The sequence below is a fragment of the Filicampus tigris genome, chromosome 18 (assembly GCF_054856515.1).
Source record: "Filicampus tigris isolate MCC_2025a chromosome 18, RoL_Ftig_1.0, whole genome shotgun sequence".
Lineage (NCBI taxonomy): Eukaryota > Metazoa > Chordata > Actinopteri > Syngnathiformes > Syngnathidae > Filicampus > Filicampus tigris.
The window spans coordinates 1,412,393-1,428,777 of record NC_141234.1 but is presented as its reverse complement, the minus strand read 5'-3'; the positions used below and the strand labels follow the sequence as shown (position 1 = coordinate 1,428,777).

General features: G+C 42.1%; 2 protein-coding genes across 4 annotated transcripts in view; both read left to right on the top strand.

The window, feature by feature from the left end:
- Positions 1–22: 22 nt before the first annotated feature.
- On the top strand, positions 23–5,421 carry rp9 (RP9 pre-mRNA splicing factor). Of its 2 annotated transcripts, XR_015082165.1 has the most exons (7): positions 23–335; positions 774–804; positions 926–1,055; positions 1,962–2,053; positions 2,326–2,387; positions 4,407–4,624; positions 4,695–5,421. XR_015082165.1 is itself a non-coding variant. In XM_086014864.1 (6 exons), exons 1-6 carry the CDS (start codon positions 187–189, stop codon positions 4,564–4,566), a joined length of 624 nt encoding a protein of 207 aa, XP_085870990.1. In that variant the 5' UTR covers positions 24–186; the 3' UTR covers positions 4,567–5,421. The 2 variants fall into 2 exon arrangements, 1 of the variants encoding a protein (XP_085870990.1); XM_086014864.1 differs by having other exon boundaries at positions 24–335; positions 4,407–5,421.
- elmo1 (engulfment and cell motility 1 (ced-12 homolog, C. elegans)) overlaps positions 4,503–16,385 on the top strand; it is a 41,204-nt gene continuing 29,321 nt past the window's right edge. For both annotated transcript variants that reach the window (XM_086014857.1, XM_086014856.1), the window contains exons 1-3: positions 4,503–4,590; positions 6,707–6,767; positions 7,520–7,696. In XM_086014857.1, coding sequence (XP_085870983.1) covers positions 6,740–6,767; positions 7,520–7,696 — 205 coding nt within the window. In that variant the 5' untranslated portion in view covers positions 4,503–4,590; positions 6,707–6,739. The remainder of the gene's footprint in view (positions 4,591–6,706; positions 6,768–7,519; positions 7,697–16,385) is intronic.

The window sequence follows — 16,385 nt, the reverse complement described above, 5'->3', positions numbered from 1 at the left end:
AGTTCGACCCGCCACCTGCGGGGGGCGGTGGTCTTCCACGAAGCAGCTCGCCCGTACCGGAAGTTGATCCCAACGTCGCCGAAATGTCAGGCACCACATTAGCCTTATAGCCAAGACACCGTCACCCAAAGTATCTTCAAAACGAATACACTATATTAGTTTGTGTTGGACGACTTTTGCCACAAAATGTCGAGTAGGAAGAGGTCGAGGGAGAAAGACGAGCGACGCGAGCACAAACGACACAAGACGACGTCCAAAGAGGACGACCAAAAGCTTAAAAGTCAGATGAGGAGGCTCAACCAGCAAGTGCAAAACCTAAAACATATCGAGACTTTGTGAGTGTTCGCATTATTTCTTGAATTTATTCAAGCTTATTACTAGCTAACTCTCCATTTGAAAAGACGCAAAGTAAACGGGCGAATTCCCGACAACCTCTACACTACGATAAAATAACTAAACACGGCAAGCCAACACACGAGAGTTGCTGGTCACGGCTAAATTACCGCTGCCTTTTGACCCCCCCGCTGTATTTCTTCATTTTTTTTCCCGACAAGTTTTTGTCCAAGCATCATCTGCCACAGGCTCTGTTCACAACCCTGTCAACGGAGCATTGGATTACAAAAGCAACAAAATATGTTTTAAAGAAAAAAAAAAACGTACTGACAAATCAATTGGAATTAATCAAGAGTTATTTAATCGCCCAGCTATTGTTATAGCATAAACTGTACTGTATTTCCAAAAATAATTAAGCATTTCATCTCCTCTTTCTCCAGCTATGAAAAACCTCCACCTGGATACATTAAGGTAATTTAATGTTTTATCATATTTGGGCAAGGCTTGATAAGAAAAGTGACTATAAAAAAAACCCCAAAACGCTGGCGGTCGTTATGATGACATGCCCTACACAGTCAACTTTGATTGACAGGAGCATGAGGAGAAACCTGAGGACTGCATTCCCGCCGAACCGGGAAATGAGGATGCGCGCAGCTTCCTGGCCAATGCGCCCACCAAGGGCCTGTGGATGCCACTGGGCAAGGAGGTCAAGGTGATGCAGTGTAAGTGCCGAGGATTCATGTCACAGAAGTCCCCAGATATCGCACATTTAGACGCCCTTGTGTCTGGATCAAATACGCTTCTGTTTTAAGGGGTTCACATGTGAAATTGACTTTTAGTGTTTACGTATAAATTGTTGGGTCTTAAGTTACTGGGGCTTTAGACAAGGTAGAAGGCAGTGATGTGCGCTTTATTTGGGGTTAATCCGAGGCACTTGAACAGGTGGCAGGTGTGTGCTAGGTTTGAATGGGTTTGGTCAATTCTGAGCACAGCCGCATCCCCAGTTAGTAGAGGGTGTGTGCACTTGTGCAAGAACATAGCAGTGCTGCGATGTAATGGCACATTTAGCCGTCTGTGACGTGGCAGCCGCCCAGGAAAACAAAACAAAACAACAAACGTACAGCTGGGATCTTCATTGTTCTCCAACTGTCACGGCAAAGTGCACCAAATGTCGACTCATTTTCTCTCGCGCGCAATTCTCGGAGAGCCGCAATCTTTCTTCGCCTTCCTAAATTCGCATGAGGTGCCCTGAAAATGGAGGTCAGTTTAAATGCATTTTCACTATTTGCAATTATCCCCTGCAAATAGCGGGGGTCCACTGTATTCAGAAAAATACTGCATACTTTGAAAAAGATGGCACTGATCTCCTTTGGATAAAATAACATCAATTAATAGCTAAGTTTATATTTATTTAAAAAAAGAATTGTCCTGAGCCAGGGTTATAATAGTTTGGGATTTTTCATTATATCCATCCATTATCTGAACTGCTCCGAGGTCCCTGTTGTTTTTATGGAAATTATTATTGTTATTATTATGATGATTATTATTAATCAAACAATTCCCGAACTGATTAGTCCTCACTGATGGTGATGTTTGTGTTTTTTTGTTTTGTTTTTTTCTTGTGGCAGGCTGGCGGTGCAAACGCTACGGCCATCGCACGGGAGATCGTGAGTGTCCGTTTTTCATCAAAGGCAACCAGAAGCTGGAGCAGTTCCGTGTGGTGAGTGCACCCAGTGTGTGAGTGTGCGTCTGTGTATACGTGTGTGTGATAGACAGACAGATAGATAGATAGAAGCACATGTCAGCTGCTCTCTCTAATGTTACGTAATGGGACAATGGAGCACACAATTACCATTTCCCCAACCGGGAAAATGCTGAGTGACGGCAAAAAAAGAAGCAAAAATGGTGGTAAATGCCTTAAGAGGCCATTTCCCAACTGCTACCTCTCGTCGCTCGGGCGTCCATTTTGACAGCTTCCTGTTTGTTTGGCAGGCCCACGAAGACCCCATGTACGACCTGATTCGTGAAAACGAAAGGAATGAGAAAGAAAGCAGGTAAATGGGTGTTCAGATAAAAGTATTATTCAGTGCTCGTGTGCTCGCAGCAGCGCACTGGTGTGAGTTTGCATTCATTACAAAAAGGTCATTGAAAGGCCAGCTTTTGAAGCCTCTTGTGTGTTTCTGTGCGCCACATTCAACATCTGACGTCTTCCCTGAAAGGGAGAGGAAACAAGGCTCCAAGGTCCCCCTCCAAGTCTCCTTTTGAACCAATAATTAACATCATTAAAAAATTTAATTAGGCTCCATTATGTATAGATATAATTGCATTTGAATTGTTTCCGAGCACGATAGCTTCACTGCTGTGATGTGGATCAAAATGCATATTCCGTTTTTCACCATGGTGAAATATTGCCATCAGTGGAAAATGCACAAACACTAATGATCACTCTGTCATAACTTGTTTTCTAGTTACGCTTTCCTCATCATATCGTTACATAATTCCATCTGAATGTGATTCTTATTACGCACTGTCAGCGGATCTTCAATTTTCTCAACTGAAGGCCTTCATTATCCTTAAATGACTCACACTTAAACCTGCCGTTGAACACAATAACCGTTGCTGTTTACTTTAGAAAGGCTGTAAATCATTTCTACTTTTCCATCTTTCGTTTTAGTGTGTCAAAAACAACATCCCTAGATATTAAATGATCGTGATGTGTTAGTGACATAAACCCAAGTGGACACATAAATTAGATTTAGCGCAAGCGACACAGTTTACATCCCTTTTTTATTTTATTTATTTATTTATTTATTTATTTAATTTTTTTTTTTCAGGTTTTTTTTTTTCTTCTTGGTCTGTTGCTCCTGTGCCACTCTCCCTCTACATTCGGTTCAGTTTAGTGAGAGACTGCTGATTTTCCTGTAAAGTGAATTCAAAGATACATATTTGCTGAAAACATTTGCACACTTGGAGCTATAGCGTTTCAACAGCTTTTTCACCATTTCCGTTTTCCTGATTCTATTTTTTTTTTTTTTTCCCCCCCGCTGGCTATAAAACGTATGAGTTGTGCCTCCCTTACTAAATAAGAACTTGAGCGCTTTTTTTCATATCAGCAGTTGCAACATGCAGTTGGTTTGTTAGCTAGCTACACCATGAAAATGAATCTTTCCTTTGGGTAGTCTGCTGGCGTGGGCGCTTTAGAGTGCTTTGTTGTCAGCCATGAGTGCATGCACGTGACAGAGAGAGGGTGGAATAGCGAGGTGGGAAAAAAAAAAAAAAAAAAGGTAAAACATCTGACATGATAGCCGGTGTGCACACAGGGGCTTGGTGCTAGCGTTGTCACTTTAGAACGCCTCGTTGTCACTATGTGGAAAAGCCACACGCCGAACCGGTGGGACTTATTCCAGCCACTGTTTCATGGCTCAAACATGCGTAGGCATCAGAAAGATGCTAGACAAAGTAGCATCTATGCTATACAAGTAGCATTCTTCATTTTGTATACTTGACCATTTAAAAAAAATAAAAAAAATTCCCATCATCCAAATTGCTCTCTTTGGTGTACCAAGTTTAGCAGACTTTTTTTTTTCTACTTTGAGACTTGAAATGATTCAAATCAGGCTCATCTATAGTATTAGCTTGCACACTAGACTAAGTAAGACCTTAGCATAGGAAGACATAATTTTCAGTGTTGACAGACTTTTAGTCCCTGGCTCTGAGTCTTGACACCTCTGCGCCACATTGTTGTTCCAGTCGAAACTGTTTGGTTGAACGGATTTTGCCATCTCATTTATTTTGCAAGTTAAGCAAGTCACAAGGCTATGTTGACACTAGCATGTTAGCCACAAGGCGGCCAATAAAAGGCGCGAGAAATTCCATCTCTGATTTGTGTTCATCTTCCACTTAGTGGTTAGAACGCGTCTCATGCTCATAAATCGACACTCGTCCCCGGGCCAACACTTTTAAGAGCAAGTCGCGTCCACGCTGAGATCACAGCTGCGGCTCGGACAAAGGAAGCGTCATTGACGTTTGCGCCAAACTTGTGCCTGATTCCTCTGACCTGGCCTCCTCCCCAGGATCCAGCAGCTGCAGCAGCTTCTCCAGGACACGACGTCATCGTCCTCGTCCTCCGACTCAGACAGCGGGAAGAAGAGGAAGAAAAAGAAGGAGAAGAAGAAAAAGAAGAAGAAGAAGCGGAAAAAGCAGAAGCGCGAGTCGTCCTCCGAGTCCGATTGAGTCGCAGCAACGCAAGGAGAAAAGGCAAAGGCAACCTTAAGATATCTTCCTCCTGCAGGTGATGACTGCCCCTTCTGTTTTGTAGCAAACAGAGTGGGCAAGGTTACTTTTTTTTTTTTTTTGTACAGATGTTTACGTCGTTTTTGTATCCGTGCCATCTTTGGTTTCTGTGAAAACACTCCGTTGACTGTGGAGCGCGCAACGGAAACGGCGCACAGCCGCGCTCGGGAGTAAACCCTCAGGACGCGACTGCGCAGCATACTTGGGATGGTTTGAGGTCTGGGGGCTGTTTGCTCTGGAAAAAAAAAAGCCACTCGGCGGGTGAGAAACGTACGCCAATGTTTCTCGTGTCCCGAGAATAAAGACAACTTTTTTTTTTTTTTTTTTTTTCCACCCTGCTTGAACTCCCAAATCCTAAAAAAGTGATGAAGAACTTGCTGTGGTTTGAGCCTCCATCAGTCTGGAATGTTGAGCTCACTCACCATCCCCCATCCTTTTATCATCTGTCACTCTCACTTAGTTAAGGCAGATGGTCGCATATAAGTCTGGCTTTTCTCAAAGGTTTCTTCCTGGATCTTGAATAGAAGACAACAAATTATTGGAATTATGGCTCTGCAACAACCAATCCCCGGTTACGCTACTTTGTCCATATCAAATGCGTCGGCCATCTTTTTGTCTGAAGCCAACTTCCTGTCGCCACCGATAGAGGGACAATTCTGCAACAAGTTTGTATTAGTACATCAGTTTGAGCTCCAGTGTCCAGAATTTGCCGAACCGCTGAAGATGGCTCAGCACTAGACGTGCCAGTCGTTCCCACCCATTCAACAATAAATCGAGATAAATGAGAATCTCCAACGGCCTCAGTCTCAATTTCCGCCATTTTGTTATCTATGTAGTCCCATCGGGAGCAGGTGTCAACATTGCTCCAGAGCCACCTGGCAGCATGGTTTAGTAGTTCAGGAGTCTTGTTCGGTCAGATGGATTGCCAAAACCAGAGCGGTTTCAGAGACAGCAGGTAGAGGTTAATCTAGTGGCGCTCTTCATGCGCGAAACAACGGACGTCACCTTGGCAGCGAGAAGCGTCCAGATCCGAGCGGAAGATTTCCATGCGCTGGAACTAATAAAGCTGGCGTCTTGTTCCCTCGCAGCTGTGTTGGGCGTAGCGACCCGCTGCCTTTGACATCCCGCTGCGCAGCTTTAAATTCAAATGCGGCCCTGGATAGAAGGATTACTGTTGACGGCGCTCGCTCGCTCGCTCGCAGTCGGAAAACATAGCCGCCATTTATAAGCGCAAACACATCCGAGGGGAGAAGCTGGAGCATTGATTAGCTTCGATTGCTATGATGCTGCTGCCTGAAGCACACCCTCAACCTTTTTGAAGTCTTAAACCTTCCCACCAGCAAACGTCATCGACACAATCCGGTGTTTCCGTATCATGGTTTTGTTCGTAAATGAACCAAACTACACAGATGCAACAAAACCTCCAGGGGGTGCTAGTCGACATCTGATTTGTCATCTTCAGTGGTGCCGGCAAGCAAAATAACCACGCTTATTCGATTTTTAAAAACAACAACGTACGTACGACATCAGTTCAAATGCCAGCCGAACTTCACAGCTGGGCTCAAATTTGAGCTAGAGAGCATGCGTGGCAACCTCAATCAGATTTTTTTTCCCTCCAAAATGCCACCTTCTAGTTCTGGTGGGGCGCTTCCCCACTTGCCCCTTCAGAATTTGTCGAACCAGTACTTCTGTTTCTGACATGAAACGGCAAAAGAGATCAAACGGAATCATTTCATGTAACGTGAGAATGGCAGAGGAGAAGCCAGAGAGCGTTCAATGACGATGAATTATTAAAAACGTGGCTCCTGGCCCACCGCAACGGTCAAAGCCTGTCTTTGGCGTTGCCCCCTCACTTCATTTGCCCTCAGCAGATTTACAATCAATGTTTTTCCTGGATGCACGTCAAAGAGGTTACAAAAATGTAATATGAAATGTAAAGCTTTTTTTTAAATTTAAACAAAATATGTATAACTGTTAGGAGCTGCTCTCAATGTGACTGGAAAGCCACCAAAACCAAAGTAATAAACCTGGTTTTTTTTTTCATTTCATGCCAATTTTTGTCATGTTTCTATCTTTTTAGGTGTTTAAACTGTCTTCTTGAATTTGAATTTTTATGAGCAAAATTCTGGCATATACACAAGGTAAGTATAAAAAATGACTGCTTTAGACTTGACATGGCTACGTTTGTTTTGTCAGTGTGTAACTCATTAATATAATTACTTAACTGTATTTTCATCTCTAAAATAATGCTGAATTGATAAATGAGTATTTTTTTTTACAATTATTAATGAAAATAATACGTAGTTGAATATAAATTCTTAACCAGTCATAAAGCATAGGTATATCGTAAGATATAAGACAATTTAACACTGAACAATACACCAATAAACAAGTCACACAGGTGCAGTGTCAATGCTGATAAATACAATTTAATTTAAATATATAAATAATTGTGCAGATCTTCAATTTCCAATTGCATGAAATCATGTAATAAAAAGTCATTGAAAATTATTTAAATGTGTTTAAAAAAAGTATTTGATGATACAGTAATTGCTAGTCATGCAATTAAAAATCTGTCTGGCTGACTTTTGATGTTGTCATAAAATAAAACCTACTCTAAATTATTGGAATGTTTAAATATTTGAATACATATATAGTGTAATTTGAAAAATGTATTTCGGTGAGAACCAAATGCACTGCAGTAAAACAAACATTTTGATAAGAGCAGTGTAATGCAATGAAATTAAACGCCATGTTTAAAAATGCAGAACATTTCACATTAAATGAGCCTAACAAAATAGGGAGTCTGCTTCCAAATGAAAACCATATTCGCACTTTGTGTTTTCGTTTTCGCCCAACCACAACATACTGCATGTGCTTGTCTCTTGGTCAGATCATGACGGCGGCGCCCAGCAGGGGGCGGAAGAGACGAGGAAGTACCCGCAACCACACACACACAAACACAGGAAGAGAGCGAGCGAGAGAGAGAGAGAGAGTGACACACACTCACACGCAGTCAGTCACACACTACACGGCAACTCCAGTTGGAGAAGTGTCCTCGCTGCAGAAGGTACGTCAACGCTTCTCCTACTCCTCACCCTTTTTTACTTGTAAGATGTTGCCTTCCTTTGTTGCCGCACGTTGCGCAATGGCGAGCTTTGCGCGTGCACGTGTGTTGCAGATTTCCACCGCTTCCGTGGACGCGCGTTTACGTGTGATTTCCAAGTGACGTTGGAATGAAACGCTCCGCGCAAGTTGTGTGCGTTTCACTGCAGTGTGTGTGTGTGTGTGTACGCGCGCGTGCGTTGACTCCTGCCTCTGCGCAAATGAAAGAGATGCGTGATGTGCGTGGACCGCCCTCCCAGCGTTCTTGTCATGCCGCGTGGGCTCCCTCGTCATCTTGTTACTATTATCAATAACGTAGCCAGCTTTTTAAAATTAAGGAATGCACACGTGGATGTTTGTCATGCAGTCAAAGTTTGCACTGCGTCAGAGTTCCTCTAAAATGCCCCCCCCCTCCAAAAAAAGAAAAAAAAAAGAAAAAGAAAAACAGGCAGGTGTTTGAGTGGAAGTCAATCAAACACGCCCATCTGGAACAGAGAACACAAAATATGACCATGTAAGAATACGTTCAAGGCTGTCAAGTGTATGCCAATGCAACAGGTGGCGCTGTAGCACCCTAAGCGTAAAGCTGTTGTAGCCAATTAGATGTCACTTTCTGAAAAATGCATAGTTAGAACAACTGTGAAAATATTTGAGCCAAGGTGCAAACAAAAAGGTCCCCAAAAAGGGGATGTGCATGTTAATTTTGCACTTTGTACAATCTAGTCATAGCGCGTTTAATTGTTCTGCCTGTCGCTATACATTGCTGACTTAAAGGAACAAAGAAACATTATTTATAGTGAATAAATGAATATTTTTTGGGCCAAGTAAGTACAATTGGATTATTTCCCACAACTAGCTGTCATGGTACACTGGTTAGGAATCGCTGATGTACATTAGCACAAGCCTAATAGCGTACTTGCCGATGCCATCTTTAGGTTACTATCACAATAGCGATTAAAAAGTAGCAAAGTGTTTTCTAAAAAATTGTGGGGTTTTTTGTTTCTCGCTCTGTAGATATGTCATTCATCTAGAGCATGGTAGTCCACAAATGTTGGATCGATCTTGTTTTCTGAAAGCATTTCAGAAATGACTTGGGCGACTTTGTTATTAGGTTCACTGTGGAATTTTTCCTTTCTTTGAGAAACCACGGCAGCATCTGGTGTTGGCTCACAACACTCATTCAAAGTTGTCTTCTTGTGGTCCTTTAGTGGTATGTTCATTATTGTGGTTTTTCAGAGTCGAACTGCAAACGATGTCACATTCCCGCTACATTTTGGCGCGGCTAAATCGGAGATGTAAGCGTACGGCGGCGGTTTTGAAGCCAAAGGGCTCGCATGTTTGCACGGAGTCTGCGGCGGAGCGTGACGCGACTTTTGCCTGCAGAGCCACGTCTGGCCGTAAAGGCGGAGAAACATCCATTTCGCGCTCTTCCGTTAAATCGAAGTGCCTCGTTAATGTGTGTGTGTGTGTGTGTGTGTGTGTATGCCTGTGTGGCTTCAGCCGGTAGCCCGCCGTTTGGGCCAGAAGAAACATCCTCCCTCCCCTTTTCTGCTCAGGGGAGCTGTACGTCAAAAGGAATGCACGCAGATTTATTAGCTGCATTCGAGTTAAATATTTTATTTGTTGGCCATCCCAAGTAAACATTTGGGCTACGGTTACACCGCAGTGAACTAGTAAAAACTGAAATGACTCTGAACTGGAGGAGCCCTGTAATGTGCATAGCGGTGTGGTGATTGACTTTTTTTTTTTGTGGATAGATTAACACGCAAACATTTTGGAATGATGACAAAGAGTATATAACAGTGAATATTTTTTCATCCAAAATCCGAAAATTTTATTTTGTTATTTTTCGACCAGGAAAAATGATGTACGCAAACCCGCCACTGTCATGCTGCTAAGAATGCGTGAGCGTTGCAGAACAAGTAAATGAGCGGTTCGGATGCTAAAATTCAGAAACCCGTTTTCATGATGCCCAATTTGAGAACTGTTTGAAATGATCATTTCCAAGCGCTAACAGCAAAAGGTCAAAACGACGCACTTAAACGTTCATAAAGTCACAGTAGTGGTAAATAACCCGTTCGGATGCTGGATGCCACTTGAACATTAGCATTTCCAAACGGCAAGCACCGCTGGTGAAAACAACACGATTGCTCAAAAACACTTGAATTGAGAATCAAAAATGGTGTAGAGCAGCACCGTGCCGCCCATCTCCCCTCTCAGCTTGTTATCTTTTCTCATTAGCTTCCACTCTCACAATATGCAACTGTCATTCACGTAACGCCCCCCCCCCCCGCCCCCGCCCCCCTCCACCAACTGGCAACAGCAGCATCCCTCCAGTGTGTCGACTTACCCGCTCTGTTCAGCTTCCCGGCGGCGGCTATGTAAATTGTTTTCTCCCTTGATGTCAGGCCAGCCTGCTATCTGTCCATCTTAATGAACTGGTTTCCCTCCCCCCTCGCCGTCCTCCATCTCCTCCTGTGACTTTCAAGCATTAACTTTTGACGACACACGCACAAAAAAAAACAACAACAACAACAACTTTTGAATGTAGATGGCAGTTTGAGGTTGTGTTCATTTTCAGGCCGGCTTAATTGGCTCCCAGTGGCGGCAAATGGAGCGACGAAATGGGGCCGGGGGCGGGGCCCTAGGTAGGTCATCATGACGAGTGATGCAAATTGGTGAGCGTTGAATTCAGGGAGCAAAACGCATTAAGTGCACGTTTACTAATGATCTGTGATAATGGAACAGATGCACCATGGGAAAATGTTACTAGCCCCTCAAACCCCCCCCCCGCCTCCCCTATGAAGATAAGCGAGCGTTGACGTCATCGGGGGCCTGGAATGACCCCGGAAAGTGATACGTCTCTGCATTCCAGCTGTGCCACTGCAGTGCTGGAAAATGGCAATTTGGGGGGGGGTGGGAGGGGGATCTTATGTTCGCTCGCACTTCACGGGTGTTTGTGGTATTTGGCATCACCCCGCTGAGAACTTTTAGTGCTCTACTTGCCTGGCGTAGTCATGCTATTGCAAAGGTGGGGTGAAGCGGCTTACAGAGAATGAACACGCAAGTCTGTTGCTGTGTTGAAGAAGTGCCCTCATGCAGTTACATTATTTTTTACAATATTTTTTCAGTTTTGTCTGGTTTGGTATTGCGTTGTCTGATTATAATATTTTTGTGTAATATTTTAATAGTTTTGTGTTGCTTGATATTTTGCTTGCCTAATAGCATAGTTGCCTTTATCATTTAAAAAAATATTTTTGGCCAATAAGAAAACCTTTTTTTTTGTACATTAGTATACTTGAAAATGACTCTCTCTCTCTCTCTCTTTCTCTCTCTCTCTTTCTCTCTCTCTCTTTCTCTCTTTCTCTCTCTCTCTTTCTCTCTCTCTCTCTCTCTCTCTCTCTCTATCATTTCATCGATTAATGTTGAAATTTTTTGTTTTTTCATGCTTTCCCTAAAATCTTCATATTTTAATTGATATGTATTGTGTATAATTTTTTGCATGGTTTTTCTCTTTTTTTTTTATTTTTTATTTTTTTATATTTTACATTTTTATCTAATTTTGTATTTATTTTTTTCTCATTTTGTGTAGTATTTTTCTTTTTTTTAATAATTAACATTTTTATCTAATTTTGTATTTAAAGATTTTCTTTTTTCTCATTTTTGTATTTTTTTGTCAATTTTTGTGTCTTGCATTTATTTTTCATTGCACGTTTTTGTATTTTCTTTCTTAAAATCAATATTTTTCTGGTAATATATTTTTTATCTTTCGTGTAACTTTTTATGCATTTTTTTTGGTCGATTTTAAAAATTATTCACATTTTTTATGTCGTAATTTTATTAGATTTTGTTACCCTTTTTTTCCCCCTCTGTTTTCTATTGTCTATTTTGTGTGTTTCATTTACTTCTTGTTTTCATTTGTATTTTTCATATAGAATTTTCGGCCCCCCAATTTTTTTTTCCCCCCTACTAGTCTATTTTTGTGTATTTTTAGATTTGTGTATTTTTGCTTATTATTTTGTAATCTATTTTTGCTTTGGCTCTGTTTTCCTGCTCCTATTAGCAAATTCCACTGCCGTATTTCTTTGAGCAAAATCGTTATAATAGTGCTAATGTGATCTTTTACTTCTTGTTTTAGAGGTGTATGCATTTTTCGTCACCACGACCTGCTTTTAGCCGTTGGCTCTTGTCATATTATAACGTGTTTAGCTGCTCTCCCATTGTGTTGACTTGCCGTTTGTGTCATAGTTGCTTGGCTCAGAGTTAAACGCATCTTTTTTTGACCTAGGCTCTTCTCCAATTATGCCTAATATAATATTTCATCTCACGCCCAAACAATCGGCGGCGTCCCCTCCGGCTCGTGGGCTGGCAAAGTGATTTTCTCCTCAAAGATGGCTTTGTGGGAAAAGAGCGCAAAGCTGACGTGTTGGGCCGAGTGGAGGCCACGCGTGAAGGTGATCCGTCAAGGTCGCCGCCGAGCCAGCGGGGAAGCCTTGGATTGAACAGTTTAATGGCGGCTCGGCCTTTCCGCTGTCGGAATCAATCAACGACATACAAGGACACCTTTGTAGCCACCTCAGTTTCTAAAATGGTATTAGCTGTCAGTATTTTATTTGAGTTATTTTTTACCTCAACCAAGAAGGTTGTGCGCCATTGCCCCCCATTTGCACAGAAACGATAACCTCTCTGTTTACGTATTTTTTAACGTCGCAAGTACAGATATACATGTAGAGAGTAAAAATAAACAAGCTCCAAAAATAACTGCCAACAAGCTACATTGAACACTTAATGATTTAGATTTAGAAATGAATGAGAAAATGGTAACACTCCCAAAAGTCATATCGCAGACCTTTGCCGTTAACACGTCAATGGTGACCGCAGCATTTTAAAAGTTACCAAATGCTAAATATACTATATTATATTATCGTATACATACTAAATAAACTGAAACGTTCCCTGACATCATATTGCAGATTTTCGTCTTTAACACATAAACTGCAACATCTGTGTTTTTTAATGTTAGTTTTCACGTGAAATGAATCGTAACGCTCCCTGACGTCATATCGCATGCTTTCGCGTCTCATCTTTTTGTAATAGTAGCTTTTTCGGGCTGCACAACACTATCAATTAAATGATTATAACGCTTCCTGACGTCATAATGGCGGGAAAATCCGATGTCATATCGCAAACTCGCACTGTTTACGCATAAATGTTTCGAATGTATAGAGGAGTTATCGTAATGCTTCCCAATGTCATCGCAAAAATCTTTTTCAGAACTTTTTCTTATCGACAACTATGTTAACAGCGCTGCTCTCAAAGGTTAGCATTTTCTGTCTTGGAATTGTACGCAAACTTGGAACTCCCTGCCGTTTTTCCTCAAAACTTTGTTTTCAAAGGCGAGCATTTTTCAGCCTCAAAATACGTGAAATGAACGCTCTCAGGCGTCTTATCACAAAATATCCAAACTTGATCTGTTTTTTCGGTTAAAATGTCCCATAACCAAAGAGTCTGTATGTTGTTCTTAATGCTGCCTGTAAAAATGTGCATACGAACTAAAACGTTACCTTTATTGTAACTGCATTAATGCAACAATTTGACTATTGTCTGCTCGGTAAAAAGTGAAGTGAAGTGAAAACATGAAATCACGGGAATGTCACATGCTCGACATGTCTTTTGCCGACCGTGGTGTGTTTGTTACCATGTTTCCTCACTTTGTACACAAAGCCACGTATCCTGTTTTCTATTTGCGGCCCGACGCATCTGCGCAGCACCTGGCTCGGTCCCGCGTGAGAGACTGCCAGGCTATCGTGGCGTTAGCGTCGCCTTCGGGCCGCGCCGCTGACGTGTCTGTTGTTTTGTTGTCCACAGGGGAAAGCCACCCCCCCCCCCACATCCGCACAGCCGCACGCTTCCCCTGTTGATGTTTAGAATTTTTGCATATGAGTCACGTCGGAATTTCGCCCTTGCATCCGAGAAGCGCAGGAATTGCACAGGGGCAGTTTCATATCATGCCAAAAAATGTTTCAAAATTGCTATCAGGAAGTGAAATGGGGTTAAGCTTCATTAGGTACGCCTAATGACATACAAACTTTTGGAGTGTTTTTATTTGATTTTTTTTTTTTCGTTAAGCCGCAGGGTCAGATTATTAGGAACAGGTCTCTGTATGATTCAACTACAATAAAAAAAAAAAAAATTTTTTTAATTAAACAATTTTCAAGCAAAAAATAATGTAAACTTAAATGTAAAAGTGATGTTTAATTTATGTAAAAAAAAGAGGGAGAAAATTAAAAATGCATATTTTTTTGCACAAAAAACAATTGCATGTATTCTTAAATGCATTTATAATTGTTTTAACTAAAGTAAACAATGTCATAAGTATGTAATATATTGACCAAAAATATTTTTGCATGAAATCACATTTTTAAAGTATAACTGAAAACATTTTCTTTAGACAATTAACAAACAGTTAAAAAAAACATAAGTATATTTTTAAAAATCTATGTAAAATAATTTTTAAAAATGCAAATGTGTTCATTCTAATTTTTCATTTAAAAAAAAAAGTCAGACATAAACAGCTTCATAAAATTGTTTTTATTCCTGAAAAAAATGTCAACCAAAATATATAACAAATCAACATTTGATTATTAATTTCAGTAGGGTGTGTTAAACACGGCGTGTTCTTTGCGGGAAGTGTCGTGAAGTTGCCACCATTCTAAAAATACAGCACACGCGGCATGAATTGTAATTTGAAAGTGCCACAAATTGTACGCTTTGCCCAAACTCCCTCCGAACAAGCCAGCAACCGCCTCCTCCCCGCTTGGAGACGAGGAGGGGGAGGCCGTGTTTCCACCGCTGCTGTCAAAATTGTCCCGAGGTGTGAGCGGGAGTGGTTTTGCCCGTCCATGCCCTGCAAGTGGCTGGCGACCAGTCCAGGGCGGATCCTCCCGCTCGCACAGAGTCCGCTGGGATAGGCTCCGGCTCACATTTGACCCTTGTGAAGATGTCACGGGCATGCCCATGCAGTCGCTCCATGGCGTGCTTGGATGTATGACATCACACCCACAGCAACCCAAGACGCCTTAAGGAATCACTTCCTTTCGTGTGTGTCACTCTCTCTCTTTCCCTCTCTGTCTCTGTCCCGTGTGTGTGTGTTCCATAAAACGCGTGTTAACCCACAAAGAGACCAAAAAGAACTCCTCGGAGTCCCACACTCTGTAAATAGCCTTCCCTGTTTGAGTAGCAACAGCCCACACCCACTGTGTTTTTTTTCCTCTTTTTCTCCAGCACACTTTTAGTGGTGCCAGTTCGTGTAGGTTGAGCTGGCTCGCTTGTCGCCTTTGTCGAAACGTATGCGGCCGGGGGCAGAGATCAATCAATAAATAATAGGGTGGCAGTCGAAAGTTGAGAGGCTGCGGCTCCAGCTAATTGACGGGTGACTGAGCCCACAGAAAGGGCGTGGATGGCAGTGAGTGAGCGAGTGACTGTGAGTGTGCGATTGTGTGTGCGTTAGGGAGAGTGCCTGTGTGTGTGTGTGTGTGTGGGGCAGGGTCAAAATAGTTTCAGGTTTTTCATTACATTTTTTTTTTTTTTTTTTTTTTACTTCATTTTGACTTGTTATTTAAATTGAGTTCGTTTTAATCCGTCTTATGAGCTTTTTTGAAATGACCCCAAACCAGGGCATGTTGTCAAATACGTATCGGTTTGCCGTGACTTTTTGTGCCCTTTCGATAGGTTACCATAGCAACTGTTAGTATATTAGCACGCTACGGCTCGGGTGCTACATTTCCTGGAAACGGTGAAGATGTGCGGAAGTGGAGACGGGAGGGCCGCTTGGCACTTGTCTGTGGGAGGCGATGGGGGCAGACAGCTGGTCCAGCAAGTGTGTGTAATGTGCGCGTCGTGTGTGTAGTAATCCGTTGGTCCGTGTCGGCCACAGTGACTCTTTTGTTCCCGTTCACTTGCGACAGTCACGATAGTTGTCGGCTCATCCTTCAAGACACCGATCCGTGCAGGGCACCTACGTATACACAGCCGTGTCTATTGACTGACTTGGCTTGAAAAATTCAGCCCCTGAAGCCACTTTCACTTAGCAATATGACATTTGGTAGGAATGTCATCTATCAGGAGTAGACCCACAAAAAAAATACCCGGCAAGATCCCATCTCCTAACAGACACAGGAAGTCCTCCATTTTGGTTTGAAGCAACTATTTTGGCTTGATAGCCCCCGTTAGAATGTTGTTGTTATTATCTAAATTCAGCCTCCAAAACCGGTTTCACTTAGTAACACGAAATTTGGTACGAATGTCTATCATGAGTAAACCCACAAAAAAAAAAAGTATCAAGAAGCAATGGCTTAAAAGGCCCAGGAAGTCTACCATTTTGGTTTGAACCATTCTGGCGTGGTAGCACTCTCCAGAATGTTTTTCTTTTATTGAACCCCAAAGCCAGTTTCACTCAGCAACATGAAATTTGCTTTGTTTACCATGAGTAGATCCACCCAAAAAGTTTCAAGCGGGCCAAAAGACCGCCTGCAAGCGGACTTGTTTCAACTTGACCATTTTTCGGAGTACTTCTAAGATAAGTTTTGTCCAATGACTTACCAAATTCCAACCAAATATTCTAGAGAGGTGGGTGATGCTAAATTGCGAGAAAG